The sequence below is a fragment of the Xenia sp. Carnegie-2017 genome, unplaced genomic scaffold (assembly GCF_021976095.1).
Source record: "Xenia sp. Carnegie-2017 unplaced genomic scaffold, XeniaSp_v1 HiC_scaffold_20, whole genome shotgun sequence".
NCBI classification, from domain to species: domain Eukaryota; kingdom Metazoa; phylum Cnidaria; class Anthozoa; order Malacalcyonacea; family Xeniidae; genus Xenia; species Xenia sp. Carnegie-2017.
Genome location: NW_025813483.1, coordinates 6,582,701 through 6,600,825, shown reverse-complemented (window position 1 = coordinate 6,600,825; position 18,125 = coordinate 6,582,701). Strand labels below are relative to the sequence as shown.

At 35.1% G+C, this 18,125-nt stretch overlaps 2 protein-coding genes across 3 annotated transcripts in view; one reads left to right on the top strand and one right to left on the bottom strand.

Moving 5' to 3' along the window:
- Positions 1–18,125, top strand: part of LOC124441230 (CTP synthase 1-like) — a 32,562-nt gene that overhangs the window by 2,320 nt on the left and 12,117 nt on the right. The window contains exons 2-16 of one of the 2 annotated variants that reach the window (XM_046991668.1): positions 2,600–2,770; positions 2,988–3,085; positions 3,733–3,849; positions 4,292–4,375; positions 5,000–5,080; positions 5,892–6,052; positions 8,662–8,794; positions 9,696–9,784; positions 10,590–10,684; positions 11,173–11,235; positions 11,795–11,838; positions 13,262–13,358; positions 13,445–13,500; positions 14,443–14,539; positions 14,766–15,739. In XM_046991668.1, coding sequence (XP_046847624.1) covers positions 2,600–2,770; positions 2,988–3,085; positions 3,733–3,849; positions 4,292–4,375; positions 5,000–5,080; positions 5,892–6,052; positions 8,662–8,794; positions 9,696–9,784; positions 10,590–10,684; positions 11,173–11,235; positions 11,795–11,838; positions 13,262–13,358; positions 13,445–13,500; positions 14,443–14,539; positions 14,766–14,956 — 1,577 coding nt within the window. In that variant the 3' untranslated portion in view covers positions 14,957–15,739. Of the gene's footprint in view, positions 1–2,599; positions 2,771–2,987; positions 3,086–3,732; positions 3,850–4,291; positions 4,376–4,999; positions 5,081–5,891; positions 6,053–8,661; positions 8,795–9,695; positions 9,785–10,589; positions 10,685–11,172; positions 11,236–11,794; positions 11,839–13,261; positions 13,359–13,444; positions 13,501–14,442; positions 14,540–14,765; positions 15,740–18,125 lie in introns of those variants that run through there. The other variant, XM_046991667.1, reaches the window with a different exon arrangement.
- Positions 15,982–18,039, bottom strand: LOC124441231 (protein DGCR6-like). Its single transcript, XM_046991669.1, has 4 exons — positions 17,764–18,039; positions 17,023–17,183; positions 16,262–16,467; positions 15,982–16,106 (listed from the first exon to the last, which is right to left on the bottom strand). Exons 1-4 carry the CDS (start codon positions 17,988–17,990, stop codon positions 16,008–16,010), a joined length of 693 nt encoding a protein of 230 aa, XP_046847625.1. The 5' UTR covers positions 17,991–18,039; the 3' UTR covers positions 15,982–16,007.

Here is an 18,125-nt window from a genome sequence, read left to right as displayed (position 1 = left end):
ATTTTGCTGTTATTCTTCGCTCCTAGCATGTTCAATAATAAAGACCTTACAAAGTATAGTGTACTTATTGTATCCTTGGGTAACTTTAGCTGAAGAGGCAGGTTTTATAGTTTTTCACTGTCTCTCTTGGAGTTGCATAGGGTAAATGTGTGACCAAAAAAAATGAATGTTTTCCAGGCTCTTTGTACTTGCATCCCACTCTGGTCTTTGAATTATAACATGGCAAAGGAGTGAAACTTACACGATTACGGCTTCCGATAATCATAATTCAAACTGAGTTACACATAATAACACATCATACTAGTAGATTGAAAATATTTTCATGCAGGCTCTTTGAGAAAATTGCCCTCTAGAGGAAATACCATATTGTTTTTATATAGTGTGTGGAACACCAAAATCTTTTCATACAGAAAATTTGTCAGCTAGTTTTAGGTCTTCAATTTACTGTGGAGCTTTTGTCACAAAGAAGTTCATTTTGAAAAACACAATTGCATTTCCCTATTTGTGTCATGGAAAAATATCATATGAAATATAAATTATTGAATTTCTGTCAAGGGAATGGAATTCTGCCAAAAATTCTGCAGTAGCATAGCAGCCATAGCCAAACATGCTGCCTGTCTACTGTTGTCTATTTATGTGGACAAAATATTATAGAAAACTTAGTGACTTGTGACTCATAGGGAAAATTATGTATAAATATATTTAATAAAGTTTGTATTGAGAAAAACTAAATCGAACTTTAACATGCAATTGCCCATTTTATATTGTGTTTTGTACCTATATCTTTACATAGCCAATAGAATGAGCTCCTTAACTCTACAATGATATGTTTTTAATTTTGTAACAATCAGAAATGATTGAGCGCTCCTCAAATATAAATTGCGAGTCAAAATAGCGTTTTGCAAGGGTTGAGACTTGAACATTGATTATTGAAGATTGTTTTGGGAAAATGCAATTTTTCTTTTGCTTGAAATGCCAGTGAAGCAGTGGCGTCGCCAGGATTTTGCGAGTGTGTGTGTGGAGAGGGGACACAAGCTGAAAGCCAATCTTGCAGGGGAGGGGGACAACAAAATTCCCCCCCACGTCAGTCGAAAGCGAAATTGTACTAAACTTGCCTCAGCTCTGTGAACTTTTTGAAACATCAAACACAACACAAATAGTTTCAATTTTTTAACTTCAGAGTTAAACCTGTGTGTAGATTTGTACGTTCTTTGTGTTATAGCGTTATGTAGATTTGTACGTTCTTTGTGTTATAGCGTTATGTAGATTTGTACGTTCTTTGTGTTATAGCGTTATGTAGATTTGTACGTTCTTCGTGTTATAGCGTTATGTAGATTTGTACGTTCTTCGTGTTATAGCGTTATGTAGATTTGTACGTTCTTTGTGTTATAGCGTTATGTAGATTTGTACGTTCTTTGTGTTATAGCGTTATGTAGATTTGTACGTTCTTTGTGTTATAGCGTTATGTAGATTTGTACGTTCTTTGTGTTATAGCGTTATGTAGATTTGTACGTTCTTTGTGTTATAGCGTTATGTAGATTTGTACGTTCTTTGTGTTATAGCGTTATGTAGATTTGTACGTTCTTTGTGTTATAGCGTTATGTAGATTTGTACGTTCTTCGTGTTATAGCGTTATGTAGATTTGTACGTTCTTTGTGTTATAGCGTTATGTAGATTTGTACGTTGTTTGTGTTATAGCGTTATGTAGATTTGTACGTTCTTTGTGTTATAGCGTTATGTAGATTTGTACGTTCTTTGTGTTATAGCGTTATGTAGATTTGTACGTTCTTTGTGTTATAGCGTTATGTAGATTGATCATTGATTCCAATCAAATGTTTGCATATTATAATACTCACAGAGTTGCTGTATTTCATAAACCTTAGACTTCATTGATGCTTTTGGTACATTATTGTTTCTACAAGTTTGAGTCTATAGTGTACTTGTCAATGATCTCGTACAAGCTCAGTGATATGGTGTAGTATGGTTTGTGACAAGCACCACAATATCACTTGTTCTTCCTTGCCCTCTTGAATTATTCTAGAAGTATTATTTTTTTACATTTTCAAGCAATAAAAACTTAACCACTTGGCTGACACCACAGAAAGCGTAAGTGCATAATTCAAACTAGTTTGCACAGCTCATAGAATGCTTCCCTGTACAGTGGTGAAGTTGTGCAAATTCCATAAGAGTCACATTGATGCGATTTGCTCGTTTCTCAATTTCCAATGCTGCATCGTAAGACTCTCATCTAAAATTCACTTTGGCGGGCATTTCCCCTCCCCCCCTTCCCCCCTTAGCGACGTCACTGCAGTGAAGTGACAGTGAAACCACTCAAATCCCAAAAGGTGGAAAATGCACTTTTGAAAGCTACTAGCATGTCATTGAACCGTGGAAACGAGCTTAAGTTGACTTGGCTAATGTGTCTTGATAAAGTTTTTTATTTTTTCCTATTCTCTTTTCTATGTAAAAATTTAAACGTAAAACAATACAAAGTATAGCATATGAAATTTGGACTCACGTGTTTTCTATACACACAATATATGTACTATGCATTTTTCGATATATTAGTTTATACTGGAAACTTTGGATTTTTTTGTAGGAGAGGTGTTTGTGCTAGACGATGGTGGCGAGGTTGATTTGGATCTCGGTAATTATGAAAGATTTCTGGATGTTATGTTATGTCGCAATAACAACATCACAACGGGGAAAATTTACCAGGATGTTGTTGAAAAAGAAAGAAGGGGAGATTATCTTGGAAAGACTGTTCAAGGTAATTATGGAAATAATTCTGGACTGTGGAGGTCTTTGGCTTTTACAAGTATATCATTCTTTTGTGATTTTCTCTCGTTTCACTTTGCAAAACCTGCATTAAATTCTCTTACAGTTTTTTCAAGCAGTTTAAGTTTTAAGAGCAATGCTGTTCTCCCTTTCCTCCTCGCTAAATAATTATTTCAGGTTAACATGCCATTGTGCATTATATGTTTTAGTTGTCCCTCACATAACTAATGCTGTACAGGAATGGGTTGAAAAAGTTGCAATGGAACCACTTCATGACAATAGCGTTGCCGATGTCTGTATTATAGAGGTGGGTGACAATATTTATAATTATTTGGTGTTGCTACGTACGTATCAGTTGGGAGTTTTAAGACTGGCGTTTCATAGAAAAGTAGATAATTTTGAAATACATCTGAGCGGAAAATTTACACTTCATAAAATTTATGGGAATTTTCATACATTAGTCCAATTTCGTACTTTGTAAACCAAGACACAAACTTTCATTCCTTGAAAACGAAACTGATTTTCGACACCTTATTCATGCTTGCACAAGCCCTTTAAAATGCGATGTTTGCAAACCACTCTCCCGTTTTTCGCGGTTGAATTTCATGTTTATTTTTCGTATTAGATCGAACTGGGGATGATAAAGTACCCGCATTAACACCAATCTATGAAATATTTGGACTTTTTCTATACACCCTGTAAAGAGCAAATTTTAGTAGTTCTTCTTAAGCAATTTGAACTTTCACTCGATTTTACCGCACAATTGCCTAACCTACAATAATTTTACATTAATAGCCAACAGATTGCAGATTTTCCTCCCCTCTGGCGTGAAAATCTGCCCTTGCTAATTAGCAGAAAGTGTGGCTGATAAACCACTTCGCAATGACAATGGCCGGTAATCTTTACTTTTACTCTGCTAATGATTCTCAATGATGTAAATTTTTGTTTTTGCAGCTTGGTGGGACGATTGGCGACATCGAAAGTATGCCTTTCGTCGAAGCGTTTAGGCAGTTTCAATTCCGTGTTTGTCGTGAGAATTTTTGTGTCGTTCATGTTAGTCTTATTCCCATGGTGAGTTTTTTGGTGCATTAAGAAATATTTTTATGTGGCAACCGTCACTTCCGCCAAATTGGCACGCTTTGATTGGCTCAGAAATATTTTTGCCGGTCTATTATTTTCCGTAATGGAACACATTAAAAACGCGTAATTTTACTGTCAAATGTAAACAAACTTCGTGAAGCAAACAGCAAAACGCAAGAAAAACGAAACAAAAAACCGAATTAGGATTTAGTTTATACTTTATGAAATTGTCATCTGATGAAGGATTTTGAAGTCAAATGTTCGAATGCTAAAACTGTGGTTTCAAGAATGTTTCAAATCTTTTATTTTTATGTGATAAGTGTTCGCATTAGCCTAACCCCCGTCTTTGATAATCTGTGCAAATTATATGAATGCTCACTTCTGCTTAAAGCATCACTTGTTGGTATGATTTTTATTTTTATTGTGTTGTCAGCCTGGCTCCACTGGTGAACAAAAGTCAAAACCGACACAAAACAGCGTCCGCGAGCTCAGAGGTCTTGGGCTGAGTCCTGATTTTGTAAGTCAAATTTATAAGTAAAAATAGTTGTACTCAGACGTTACGACAATGGTTTTGTGAATCTTGCCCGTCGCCCAGGCAATATTTCTTTAATTATGTCCAATGGATGCAAAAACTCAAGCCTGATGAATAACGAAATTTATTCTCTTGCAATTTTTATCTTATACATATATTGCTCACTCACTCAGACTATATCTTCAACCCATTCACAACAAAACATCACTCAAAATTTCGCTAAGTCTATTGGTTAACAAAAATTATAATAATTAAGGAGAATTTGGCTCTCTGTCAGTAGGACAATCAAATAGTATAACTTATTTCCAACAATGGTACATTATGCACTTAATGTATGCTCCCGAGGGAAATATTGAGTTTTGTTTTCCACGAGTCTCAGTGTTTTCCCATAATATGTTATTTCATTTGTTGAATGCATTTGTAATATCAATTTGAAGAAAAACAATTACAATTGGATCTTTGAAAAAGTGATTTAGACACGACAAGAAATTGCAGACACATTTACTTTATAATAATCTACGGAGAGTTGTTGCTAAAGGGTTGAGGAAGATTAATCTTGCGAGATCAAGTGGTTGCTAATGTGTTGGCAATTTTGTTGTTCGTTTTTAGATTTTCTGTCGTGGAAATGTTCCAATACAGGATCATGTAAAGACTAAAGTTTCTATGTTTTGTCATGTATCGCCAGATAAGGTAGGAGATTTGACACTGAAGTAATGTTTAATAATCTTTTGTCCATTCTTCGATTTTTGAGAGCTACATCTAAACATATATTAGCGATTATTATTGACTATGTGAAAAATTTCGGTCTTTTTTGGTCAACTACCTGCAGATAATTCTCGATATTTGTAAGTATGACATCTTATATACAAACCAATATTCTGCAATTGTTGGCGTGATTAAAAGCAGGTTTTGAAAAAAAAATCAGATAAAAGCGAGGTTTGACACTGTTTATAAAAACGATATGCGAAAGCTTTTGAACAAAAAGGATGCAGAAAACACTAAAAAAGCGGCGAAGCTGGCTTTAAACACATTTACAACACATTTAAACGAGACGAACGTGAATAAACCGTCCGACAAAAACAAATTAGGGAAGATTTGAAAAATGTTTTATCTTGATATGTTTTAATTAAAGTTCAGTTGGTTTAAGTGAATAATAAAACAATTATTGAACTCGACTTCCGCATGATATCAAGAATTACTCAGACCTCGGTCTGAAGAGTTCTTAATATCATGCTCAACCTCATCCAATAATTGTTAAATAACTGTTGTAGTTGTTGAAATAGTTTATCAATACAACCAATACAGTTAATGCATTGTACGTATAGTTGATACACTAGTTTATTGCGATTGAAATTTTTCTACGCGTTCTGGTCTTTTTCAAGCTATATGTTAGGCACTAATGTTTATTTTAAGACTTCGCTTCCCTTTAAGCAAGTAACGACTGGCTTTAATGAAAAACAATTCTTTTCCCAAAAATGCATTCTCGATTAACTTTCTTCAGGTTATCAGTGTCCACAACTGTAAGAGCTTGTACAGAATTCCTCCACTCATCGCCGAACAAAACGTTGTTCAGTTGTTGAAAGACAGACTAGGCCTTGGTTCCCTTTCTCAGCCATTTCAAACAAAGAGCGCGCTGAAAATCTGGTACGAGTTGGCAGAAAGGTGAGTTGGTCAATGTAAATTTTTTTTGCAATGTTGTAAGCTTATTTTCTATTGTTATGTAGTTGCTAAGGTGTTGTGTAGTGTCTTGTGTTGTTTATTATGAATACAATAACATTACACGTCACGCTAATAACGAAAACTAAGTACGTAACACTACATGAATATACAGTGTCTTTCAAAGAAATTGACTCAAACTTTCACGTGCTATTGTGCATTTGATATTGTGTTTTAGGCTTAAATTTTTATACGTCTGGCAAAAAAGAAGAGCTCCTCAGTTTTCCATTGATATGTTTTTCATTTCATAACAATACGTCTGGCAAAAAAGAAGAGCTCCTTAGTTTTCCATTGATGTGTTTTTCATTTCATAACAATACGTCTGGCAAAAAAGAAGAGCTTCTCAGTTTTCCATTGATATGTTTTTCATTTCATAACAATACGTCTGGCAAAGAAGAAGAGCTCATTAGTTTTCCATTGATGTGTTTTTCATTTCATAACAATACGTCTGGCAAAAGAAGAGCTTCTCAGTTTTCCATTGATATGTTTTTCATTTCATAACAATACGTCTGGCAAAAAAGAAGAGCTCCTTAGTTTTCCATTGATGTGTTTTTTATTTCATAACAATACGTCTGGCAAAAAAGAAGAGCTCCCTAGTTTTCCATTGATGTGTTTTTCATTTCATAACAATTCGTCTAGCAAAAAAGAAGAGCTCCCTAGTTTTCCATTGATGTGTTTTTCATTTCATAACAATTCGTCTAGCAAGAAAGAAGATCTCCCTAGTTTTCCATTGATGTGTTTTTCATTTCATAACAATTCGTCTAGCAAAAAAGAAGAGCTCCTTAGTTTTCTATTGATGTGTTTTTCATTTCATAACAATACGTCTGGCGAAAAAGAAGAGCTTCCTAGTTTTCCATTGATGTGTTTTTCATTTCATAACAATCAGAAATAATCGAGTATTGTTCAAATTGCAAGTCGAAATTGCATTTTTTAACCACTGGAAACTAAATACAATTATTGAGGTGTCACTGCCATTTTTTCATCTTTTTTTGTATCGTACGCTGCACAATGTTCAATGATAATAGTATTCAATCCCCAACGATCGAACAATGTAATTTCGACTCGCGATATTTTAAGGAGTGTTCGATCATTTCTGTTTACTAAGAAATGAAAAACATGTCATTGGAAAGCTAAAGAGCTCCTCTCTTTTGTTAAGTAAAAATATAAGTGCAAAGAATATCAATTCCGTTAAAGTTCTATTCTGTTTTTAATACACACCGTATAATACAAGCAACTAGCTCTACAACACTTTATCCTAACTACATGAAGCTGCATTTGTCTTTTGCTCTGAAGTTTATCAACTCTTAAAGCTCTCAACAGTAAACCTTAATGTAGGTCGATAAAAATTTTGAGACACCACTATTTTAAAACCTAAATACGATCAATCTAAAGGTTTATGCGATAGCTAAATGAAATTTTATAAAGAGTTTTCGAAGCAGGTTGTCAACATTTTATCGACTAAAATTTGCAAAGATCCGAGTTAAGTATCCATACCAGCAAAAATTTTTACTGGTGTGATTAAATCTAGGAGCAATTTCTAACGTATCCGTGAAAAAAGTTATTGATTTAGTCAATTCGCTCCATGTTTATGGCGGTTTTAAGTTGGAAAAAATTCCCTTTTTGATGGATTTTGTCCATCGTCATAAAAGTCTGGAACGACTTGTTTTTGTGACGTCAAAGGCTCGTCAATAAAAAATACGTATTCTTGGGTTTTAAGTTACGTCATATTCGCCATGTTGGATGATTTTAACAAAGGATTTTCCTTATTTACAATTCAAATTTCATCCAACAAGGCGAGCATTCCATTCTCTTACTCCCAGGGAGATGGTTGCAAGTTGCAACCCACCTATACACGCACTTTCCTTTGATGACATCAATATGTGGCTCGACCCAGACTTAACGCCACGACGGACAAGGTCCATTGAAAATCAACTTTGAATCTTTGTTACATGAGGACGATTTCTCCAAATTAAAAAAATTTCTTTGCCGATACATTGTGAATTGTCCCTAGTTTTATCAACGCCAATAATAATTTTGTATGTAGGGGTACTTGAAGAGCTGATATAACAGTGATAAACCCTCCACACTGGCGACCATACCCCATCTCACAGCCCTACATACGCAAGAGTTGCGACACCGGAAGTAAACTTGCCTGGGCCACACGGGAGCGCACATCTTTCTATTCTTCATCGCTTTGATTTGCACTATTTAAAAGCAGCATAAAATAATCTTAGAAATTTTTTAAAAATTTATCTCCTACCTAAAAAATGGATACAATATGCACTTTTGGAACAAAAATGGCGGATAGATACCCACGTGACCATACTTACCCAATCACCATGATCATAATGCGAAATGCAGAGAGCAATACGCGTCCCAACTCTTATAAAAACAGGGCTCTTCCCCATCTCACTAGTGACGTCACCCAACCCCATACTGCACATTAACTATGCTTCCTTAACTATAAAATAGACAGTTGATATTATACATATTGACGGTAAATAACTAAAATAATTCATCTTCACGTGAACTATGTTATTAAAAACAATTTTTAGACAAGAGAATGTTCGTAATGAAGTTCATATTGGTCTTGTTGGAAAATATGTTCAAATGGAGGATGCGTATATCTCAGTTGTTAAAGCACTAACACACGCTGCTCTACACTGTAATTTAAAACTCGTTATCCAGGTTTGTGATGATCTGCTCCTTTTCTTAATGGTACAATACACTTGAAGTTTGAGCATGCGCGTTACAATTTTCAACTTGATAAACTGTGTTAGATCAAGTTTGAGCAACAACATGGCGACAAGGGCGAGAGTTTGAGCCAAAATACCCCATAAAACAATCGTATCCGAGCCGTTTATTAAAGACATCAATGAAGAGCTGTGTTTTAGATCTTGTGGTTGGATGCATTGGATCTTTAAAGTGAATTACACTTCAGGGAACGAAGGCAATCATTTATGCATGAAATTTGTGCAGGAAAGTCATGCAGGCTGTGAGTTAAAACAAAAAATTACCCAAGTTTTACGGAAATGCGCGGATGTCTTTTCATCAAATTTTTTGAAATTGCCGTAATTTGTAAAACAGGATCGAAACATTCATCCCACAAAAACAAAATAGATTTTTGACACTTCGTTCATGCTTGAACAAGCCTTAAAAATGCGTTGTTTTTTTTTTTGCAAACCGTTCTCCCGTTTTTCAAGGTTGAATTTTCACCTCATTTTTAGTGTTGAATTGAACTGAGAATGTTAAAGTACCATGCTAGCACGAATTTATGAAATTCTTCAGTAAATTCATAGTGTACTGAGCATTTCAAAATCGTCTATTTTTCCATACACCCTGTTACGCAAAAAAACTAATTAGAGCGTTCACCATTTGAAGTACGTTTGTAAGTATCGACAAAAACTTCGGGAATTCAAGGCTTCCAAGGCGTCTTTCTTAAATTTTTGCCTCCTTATTTACTTTTGTGGAAACTCTTGTACAAATGCTGGATTGAACACATCAAGTTCTGTCTCGCCTCTCCATAAAACCAGGCTCTTAGACACCTGAAAAACAGCTGGAGAATTGTACTTGCTTTTTTTCACCACAGTGGGTGGATGCAGAAGATCTTGAAATTATGAAAGCTGATCAGGACCCTGTTCATTATCATGACGCATGGAAAAAACTCTGCGGTTGCAGGTACGAAAGGATTTACTTCATGTAACCATGTCTAAACTGTATCTAATTTAGTCGTAAATTAAAGAAACCTTCTGGTAGCCCGGTGCGGCTTTTCGTGAAATGTTGTTTTGATAATCCGCGAGGATATTTGTCGGTCAATAGCTCGTATTCTTGGTCGTAGATTTTGGATGTTGACGTGTGGATTTCGGAATCTCGCGATTACCAGACACGAATTTGTATTATATTAAGGAATTTAGATTCGGGAGTCCATTGTTTTCATACAAGATTTGAAGTAGATATTTTGTCGGATTCCTTTCATTCATCTTGTTCATTCAAATCCAGCGAGACCATGCATGCAATTTTTTGCCATATTCGATTGGATGAGGCATAACAGTCCCCCTGTCCAAAACATTACAATTATGTAAAGCAGGTGGGAGATTCTAAGCTCAGACCAAATCTAGTAAAAAAATGGGGAGTTTTTTTTTTAATTCCGCCATTGGCGGAAACTTTAGGAAAATCCATTGGGACGAGTTCGCAGCTTGGTCCACTTGTTTCCGCTGACTGGTTAGTTTGCAGAGTTTGTTTTACGAAAGAGATTAAACAGTAGATGTATTTGAATCTCTTGCGTAGCCATCCCGCTTAATTATTCCTGCTATGTAAATTTTTCTCTGTTCATAAACTGTGAAAACAAAAGATTTCCCGAGAATTAACTAGTGATTTCTTTCAAATGTACGTAGCAAGACTATCTGCAGGCTGGGTACACCTCTGAGCCATCTGAACCTTCACCGACCTAATAGACATTAGGAATTATATATTATCCGTTTAGTGGTGTGCTGGTCCCTGGTGGATTTGGATCTCGTGGAACTGAAGGAATGATTTTGGCCATCAATTATGCTAGAAAGAAAAACATCCCTTTCTTAGGTCAGTTCGCATTTTAAAATTTGGCACAATGAATGTACCTTTAATGACTATCTTGCGTATGCGATTATTGTTAAACTTCCCAAAGGAACTGCGCATGCAAAACTGATGATTATTTTTTCCTTACAGCAAAGCGATTTAACTGATAAATTTAAAGTTATACGTCGGTGTTCTCGACTATCAGAAAGTTTTCATCCCTCGTGGCCTTGACTAGAGGGTGTGAAAAAGTTGTCGCGGTTTTTCGTTCTTCCTATAAAATATTTACATTTCAAGTAATTTAGCTAAGGCAATTGATATTTTTGCTTAAACGAGTACACTTTCAAACAAAACATCTCCCAATCATGGAATAAAGATGACAGAATCTTTCGTGACTTGGTGACGTTCACAAAGAAGCCATCAAATTATTTTCTAAAGTAGAACACTCTTTATTTCTGTGTGTGTTAGAGTCAAAATCTTTTCTTGAGCAAGAGTTAAAATTTTGCATTTTTTAGGTGTTTGCCTCGGATTACAGCTGGCTGTTGTTGAATATTCCAGGAACATATTAAACTTAGAAGGTATGATCAGTTAAGAAATACGAAAAATATTTGTCTTTTTGATGATATTATGGTCGTAAAAATGGATTAAAGAAAACTTAAGGATTATGCTTTCACTTTAAGATTAAGTCGTTTTTATGCAAATCGCACAATTCCCCGATATATTAAAGTTTATCTTAAAGAAATTTTATCTGCAGCCTGAAGGGTGGACTTCCACTTCTACACGTCTCCACTGTACATCTCCCCGTCCATCATTAACGTTTTAACTACCACTCATGTTCTACGAATTAGTTTACGCCGGCGTACTAATGCCGCTGCCTTTGTGATAATTGGGGGGGGGGTATTCATATATGTGGCAAGTGCGCCATATTGAAAAATGGCTGCAAGCCAAATTCTTAATCAACAATAAGTTGAAAGGAAGTTTAAGAAACCAATCCTATGAAATATCTTAAAACCCCAACCTAACCTATCAACTCTGCAACTGTATTTGAACGCAGAAAAAAACATATGTTCCTTGAAATCGATTGTATTAGAATATGTATAGCTTGACTACTAATTTTGTTTTGTTTAATTTCACAAGATGCCAATTCATCAGAATTTAAAAGTGACACAGAAAATCCTGTGGTAAGAGTTCCATTTTTTTTCGTTTGGCCGTTTAAATTCAAGGTTAATGATGACGTAGCTAAACTATTTCAATAATTATGTAACATACAAATAAAGGCCCGTTTCCACTTACGAAAATTTTCTTAGAAAGGAAAATTTGCTGTATATCTGTTTTTCCAGCAATGATTTCCATTCATGCCAGAGTGGAAATAAATATGGCGGCCTTAACTAGACGTATCTTACCTCTTTTACTGATAAGAAACAGCTACTACACAAGATTGGACACACAAAATACATACAAGAAAATATGTTGTTCGACGAATATTTGTTGAAACAACGACTAACGGTGAATTTGCCACTTTTATTTGTGAAATAAGACTTGCAGACCACGAATACTTTTCAAACATTTTTTTATTACTTTATGCTAATTGTTTCTAACATCTGTGACATGATTGGCTGACTACTAATTTTCCCCCAGACTGAATACACAAAGTTGAAAAATTTCTACTTGAATAAACATTCAGTTTTTCCGCTGGAAAATTTGATCACATCTCTTGTATTACTTAACGTATGCGCAACCTGGAAAATTTTGCTTTCCGTGGAAAATTTTTTTAAGTGGAAACGGCCTTAAAGTGCGGTCATTAATTTACGAAATACAGATTACGACGTGTTTTGTTTTACGTTTTGTATATAGTGTATAATACGTAACTGTAGCATATCAAAACGTATTTACGTACACTCTCCGACTACTAGTTTTGCGCATAATAATAAACAAGGCTCGTAGAAAACTTGTATGTTCTTTGAATTTAAATTTAAGAACCGTTTTTACTTATGAGAGTTTTCTGCGAAACGTTTCATTTTCCAGGTTGCGAATGCGCTAAGTAATGGAAAAGATGCATGAAATTTTCCAGTGGAAGCAAATTGAATGTTTATTCAAGTAGAAGTTTTTCAACTTTTTGTATTCTGGTGACAGCATCCGCAACCTGGAAAATTATAAGTTCCGTGGAATTTTTCTTAAGTGGAAACGGGCCTTTAAGTCCTGCTATGCTTATTTTTCTGTGCTCACTCACTTCGAAAACAATAAATTGAATTGAATCATGTATCATCGTAATTTGGAATTTCTTGAGCAGAACTATCGTCCGTATTGTTTCAGTGGAGTTTCAAAATGACCTCAAATTATACGAAGACAGGATTTTCGCTACATCGATTGCTTGATTTGACATGTTTTAAAGAAAATTTAGCCATCGACGGGGAAATGACTTTGTCGTTGATTAGAGAGTGCGTGATTTTCATATTCGCACTCAGTGAGCGTGAGTTCGAGTGAGCGTTTATAATACCAGCGTCAGGCTGGCTACTCCTGCAGTATAAACTAAACAATGTACCAACCATGGTAACGACCGATGTCAAATAGTTTTTCAACAAAGAGATCTTTTCTGAACATCAGGTGATAGAGATGCCTGAACACAACCCTGGTCATCTTGGTGGCACAATGCGACTAGGAAAACGAACTACTGTTTTCAAATCGGAGAAAAGTTCAATTTGTAAGTTGAGCGATCTTTTTTATAAAGTTCTCGATGTCATGTTGCACCTTTTATGGCATTTTAGAGAAGAAATTGTTTTTGTTTAGACAAACTTTATGGATGTAAGGAGTACATTCAAGAACGGCATCGCCATCGTTATGAAGTAAGTGACTCATTGTAATGCCTTATGTTTGCAAACGCCCAGTAATTTCACTCTATTTAAAGTGCCTATCTCACCCTCAGGGAAATAAAGCATTTAGATAGAGTTGACCATTTTGAGAACATTTGTAATATATTTTATAAGACGAAAATTTTATTTTCCTTGACTTTTTGGGCGTCAAAGTTGGCTGTTTTCGTTTTTGACCGTGAGGTGCTGGGACTGGGTCTAGTTCACCGACGTGACGTACTTTGGAGAGCACGCTGCTTTTTAACGCTGTAGTTTATAGTGAAATTTGTATCAAAATCAAGAAATTTATTTTTTTATTAAACTTGACTTATATTGCGCACTTTGTTAATGAATTACACTGTAATTCTACAGCCTTAAACAGCACCTCACGGCAAACACGAAAAAAGCCAACTTTGACGTCCAAATTGCAAATGTACTGCAACAAGTATTGCAAATGTACTTAAAATAGTCAACTCTATCTAAATAGATAATTTCCCTGAGGGTGATATAGGCACTTTAACGATTAGATTACAAGCTTGAGATATCTACGATGTGTATGACTTGGCCTGCATCATGGAAATCAAGAGCGAGTAATTGTTTAGTAGAATCATATGAGGATTCATAAATGAAAGCGTTGTTATAGTTTTTCTTAATTTGTTGTATCAATCATTTGTTGTTGTTGACATCGTTTATTTTAATAAGCTAACGACCCTTGCTCGATGCATATCTAGTTATTTAAAGTGAATTTTTGTTTATTTTACTTTTAAATATTTAACGTTGTATTTAGTGAGAATTTTAGTCTTCTTCAGAACTGTAGATGTAGGTCGTACGGAAAACTTACTTTTCATCAAATTTTCTGAAATTGTAAACCAAGACCCAAACCTTCATTCCTTCAAAATGTGGTTAATCCTACTTATGTATCGAGTTGTGTATGTTTAGATCAATCCTGCATATGTAAAACAGCTTGAAAAATATGGTATGAAATTTGTCGGCCATGATGTTGATGGGGAGCGCATGGAAATCATGCAACTTGAAGGTATTATTTGCAACAATATGCAACGAACACAGTTTTAGCGAGAGGGTTCAAATTAGGTAGATGTTTTTTCAATTAATTTATCGACCAAGTTAATAATTTGCCTACAAAGCCTTATTACAGTGATAGATTGACGTCACCGAAGAAATTAATGAATGAAGTCCTTTTCTGTACATCAAAAATTTTAAATCTGTCGACCGTATTATTTTCTTCATTTCATTCTCAACAGAACATCCATTTTTCGTTGGCGTACAATTTCATCCGGAATTTTTAACGCGACCTCATAAACCGTCACCTCCTTACCTTGGGCTCATTCTTGCAGCCAGCGGAAAATTGACAAACTATATATCGAGAGGGTGTCGTATGTCACCAAGCAACAGCTTGGGGAATTTATCCTCTTTCAAAGAATTGTCAGTCTGAGGTGGATATAAGCAAATGTATTGAGTTTCGTCACATGGTGATTTTTGTGGACACTGGCCATGAGAGCTCGGAGTTCAAAGTGGAAATAAAGTTCCTATGGCATATGTATGTATAAGGAGATCAAGTACATTGATTGCTCATGTACCATCCTCACAATGACATAAATATAAAGTAATCAAGTACAGTGATTGCTTATATACCATCCTCTCAATGACATAACTATAAGGAAATCAAGTACATTGATTTTTTATTGACTACGTACTTTCACTGCCGTGGCCAGCTTGCATATTTAGTCCTGCTATGTTAATTTTTCTGTGTTAACTTACTTTTGAAAACAAAACATAAAAAATGAATAATTGTAATGTTTGGAAATTTACATAGCATGACCAAAACATGCCGACTGGCTATGGCACTGACCACTCTCATTATGACATAAGCATAGGAAATTCATTTTTTTTACTTCAGCACATGTTAGATTAACTCAATATTTAACTTTTTTAGTTTAAACACTTATGCCTTGTGTACACTATATATGTGGGAAAAACTGCCAGCTATATTGGCCCAATTAATACAAGAAAATGTTTTCTTTTTTTTGCTTTAATTTTGTTGAATCTTAAGTTTAAATGAGTTGGTATAGTGTAAGCAAGGCATTGGTTGAATTTGGGCAAAAAGTTGCAGTGCTGTGTTCATGTCAGCAGTATATTTATTTGAAATTTAGAAGTTGCATGTCTCCAAACACATGTCTCATACAATACTTTGCAAAAATTACATTGTAATTTGAAATTTTGTTGCTTCATTTGATTTCCATTTTATTGGTCAGATGCAAAAGTTTTATTGGCTAGTTGTTTTTTTACCTAAAGTGCACAGATTTGATTGGCTATCTGGTGCTGCATTCTTATTGGTCATAAACATGCACAAGTGTTACTTGTTAGCTGATACTTCTGTTTTACTGGTCATAAAATGCACATGTTTAACTGGCTAGTTAATGACAGTTTGGTTTTTCATACATCAGGTTTTGCTTTTTGTCGGCATTGACTGAGCTTTAATTATATCAGCTTCCGCTAAGTTTAGTTATTATGTCTAAAATGTACATTTGAAGTTGAATCTCTGTGGAATCATTTGTGAGGTGGAACATCGGTACACCGGCTCTCTGAAGAAGAAATAACAATGATGTGAAAACACCTCAATAAAGTGGAAGCATCACACTAACCTTAGGCTATGGGTTTCTCAGCACAAGTTTAAGTTTTTTGTGATATATATCAATTTCAAAATGCAAATACTATCCTATTATATCCCATTACATACTTGCATAGTGGTTTGTTGATCTGCAACAACACGATCCAACTCTAGCACTAACTTTTGATCCAATTGCACAAGTTCTTGTGCAAGTCGGCTTTCTTGATTTGCCTTTTCTTGTTCATGTTTCTTTCTTATTACAGGAAGGTGATGTGGTTTGTTTGCACATGCATCAATAGCTGCTTTGTGACTTTTATTTTGCTCCAGCCTCTCAGCTACGTAAATATGTTAAAAGAGAGTTTCTAAGAATTCTATGTTCATTTTATATTACACAAAATGCTCAGTAATAGCAAACAATTTTAAACAGTGTAGAACAACATTGAATGAGGTTGAACATCAATACTGAATGATGTGGAACAATGTTTAACAATTCTGAACAATATTGAACAAAGCTGAACATTTGACAATATTATATACAATGTTGAACAATACCAAATGATGTTGAACAGTATTTAACAATACTAAACAATGTTAACAATATAGAAAAATGTCAGCAAAGCTATGATGCCAAACAATTAACAATATTGAATATTAGACAAGCATATAAAACAATGTTGACCCGCACAGAACAAGGTTTAACAAACCTGATATTACAAGTCAGTGGTGTTTTTAATTTCAGGTAATAAGTGCTCAAAAAGTAGATGCATTATATCCATAATATTCTTCTCACAACAAAGTCAATGATTTCTACTCATTGTTTTATACGAAGAACAATCCATTGCACGTTTAAAATATCTTACAATTTTTCTATTATACAAAATCCAAAATACCTTTCTGACCATTGATAACCTTCATTCTTTTGTTGAGCAAATTTCTCTCAGTTAATTGTTGGATATCCTCCAGGCCTCGAACAATTTCAAAAACTGTCCCATCCATCAGGGATAGTGCCAGGGAATTTACTATCTCAGCTGTCATTTTTTCTTGGTAGATGCTAATGAAATTCAAATAACTACTTTTAGATATGTTGCACCATCATTAAGTTCTGCAGTTCTACATACCCCGTACTAGTATGCTCTTACTATAATTAATGATGTTCCAAAGCTAACTTGATTTTACACTGACAAGCGCACGAATGTCCAAATATAGTACCCATTTGCAACAACGCTAAATGGTAGACAAGAGCTTGTGTCAAGTGTCACTGTTTGACAATGTGTTGCTTTTACTTCAGCTTACCAGGACAAAGCAGAGAACATGTTTTCTCATGGAATATTTCATTCCACTTTGCTGAGATTCCTATTTGCTTGTGCTTAGATCTAACCTAACTGAGCTCGCTTTTATTCCATATGAACAAAAAGATGGAAAACATATAAAATACTCTACAAGGTGAGATCTTGGCACATTGTCATTACAGCTAGGCGCAGTCCATCTCAGTCACCTCATATTATACGAACAGGCCCTTTATTTCCTAAAAGTGGGGGGGGGCTGACTGTAAAGTCGGGGGAAGTTAAGTCAAATGTAATAAGGTTATCATCAGTAGCACGTTAGAATACGATTAAACTACATTAACATACATGGGTAACTTGGCCACGATGGACTGTATTTGAGCGGTTAACTTTCTTCGTTTTTCGTCTTCAGCCTTCTTGACGTTGTAAATTTCTTGTTGTTTTTTCTGCTCCTCTTCGCGTTTGAAAACCTCTTCTCGAACATGAGCGAGCAATCCGGCATCGATATCTGGTTGGTAACTTCGACTCGCACTCGGCTGGTAGAAATTCTTCTTTCCTCTCGCGTAAAACTCCATTACTGACTTCCAAGTGGGCTAAGTTTTTACATTTTCCTTTCTTCGAATTCTTACTCCCCCCCCCCATTTGCCAATAAATTTGTTTTAATTATATGAAATTTACATTTTTCCGGGGTGGATTGAATGAAATTTTAT

Excerpts from the sequence above, each read along its gene's own strand:
- LOC124441231 (XM_046991669.1), bottom strand. The coding sequence starts at position 17,990 with ATGGAGTTTTACGCGAGAGGAAAGAAGAATTTCTACCAGCCGAGTGCG. Across the intron at positions 16,468-17,022 it reads GGTTATCAATGGTCAGAAAG|CTGAGAGGCTGGAGCAAAAT; the intron begins GTATTTTGGATT and ends ATATTTACGTAG. Across the intron at positions 16,107-16,261 it reads ATCAACAAACCACTATGCAA|AGAGCCGGTGTACCGATGTT; the intron begins GTATGTAATGGG and ends TTTCTTCTTCAG.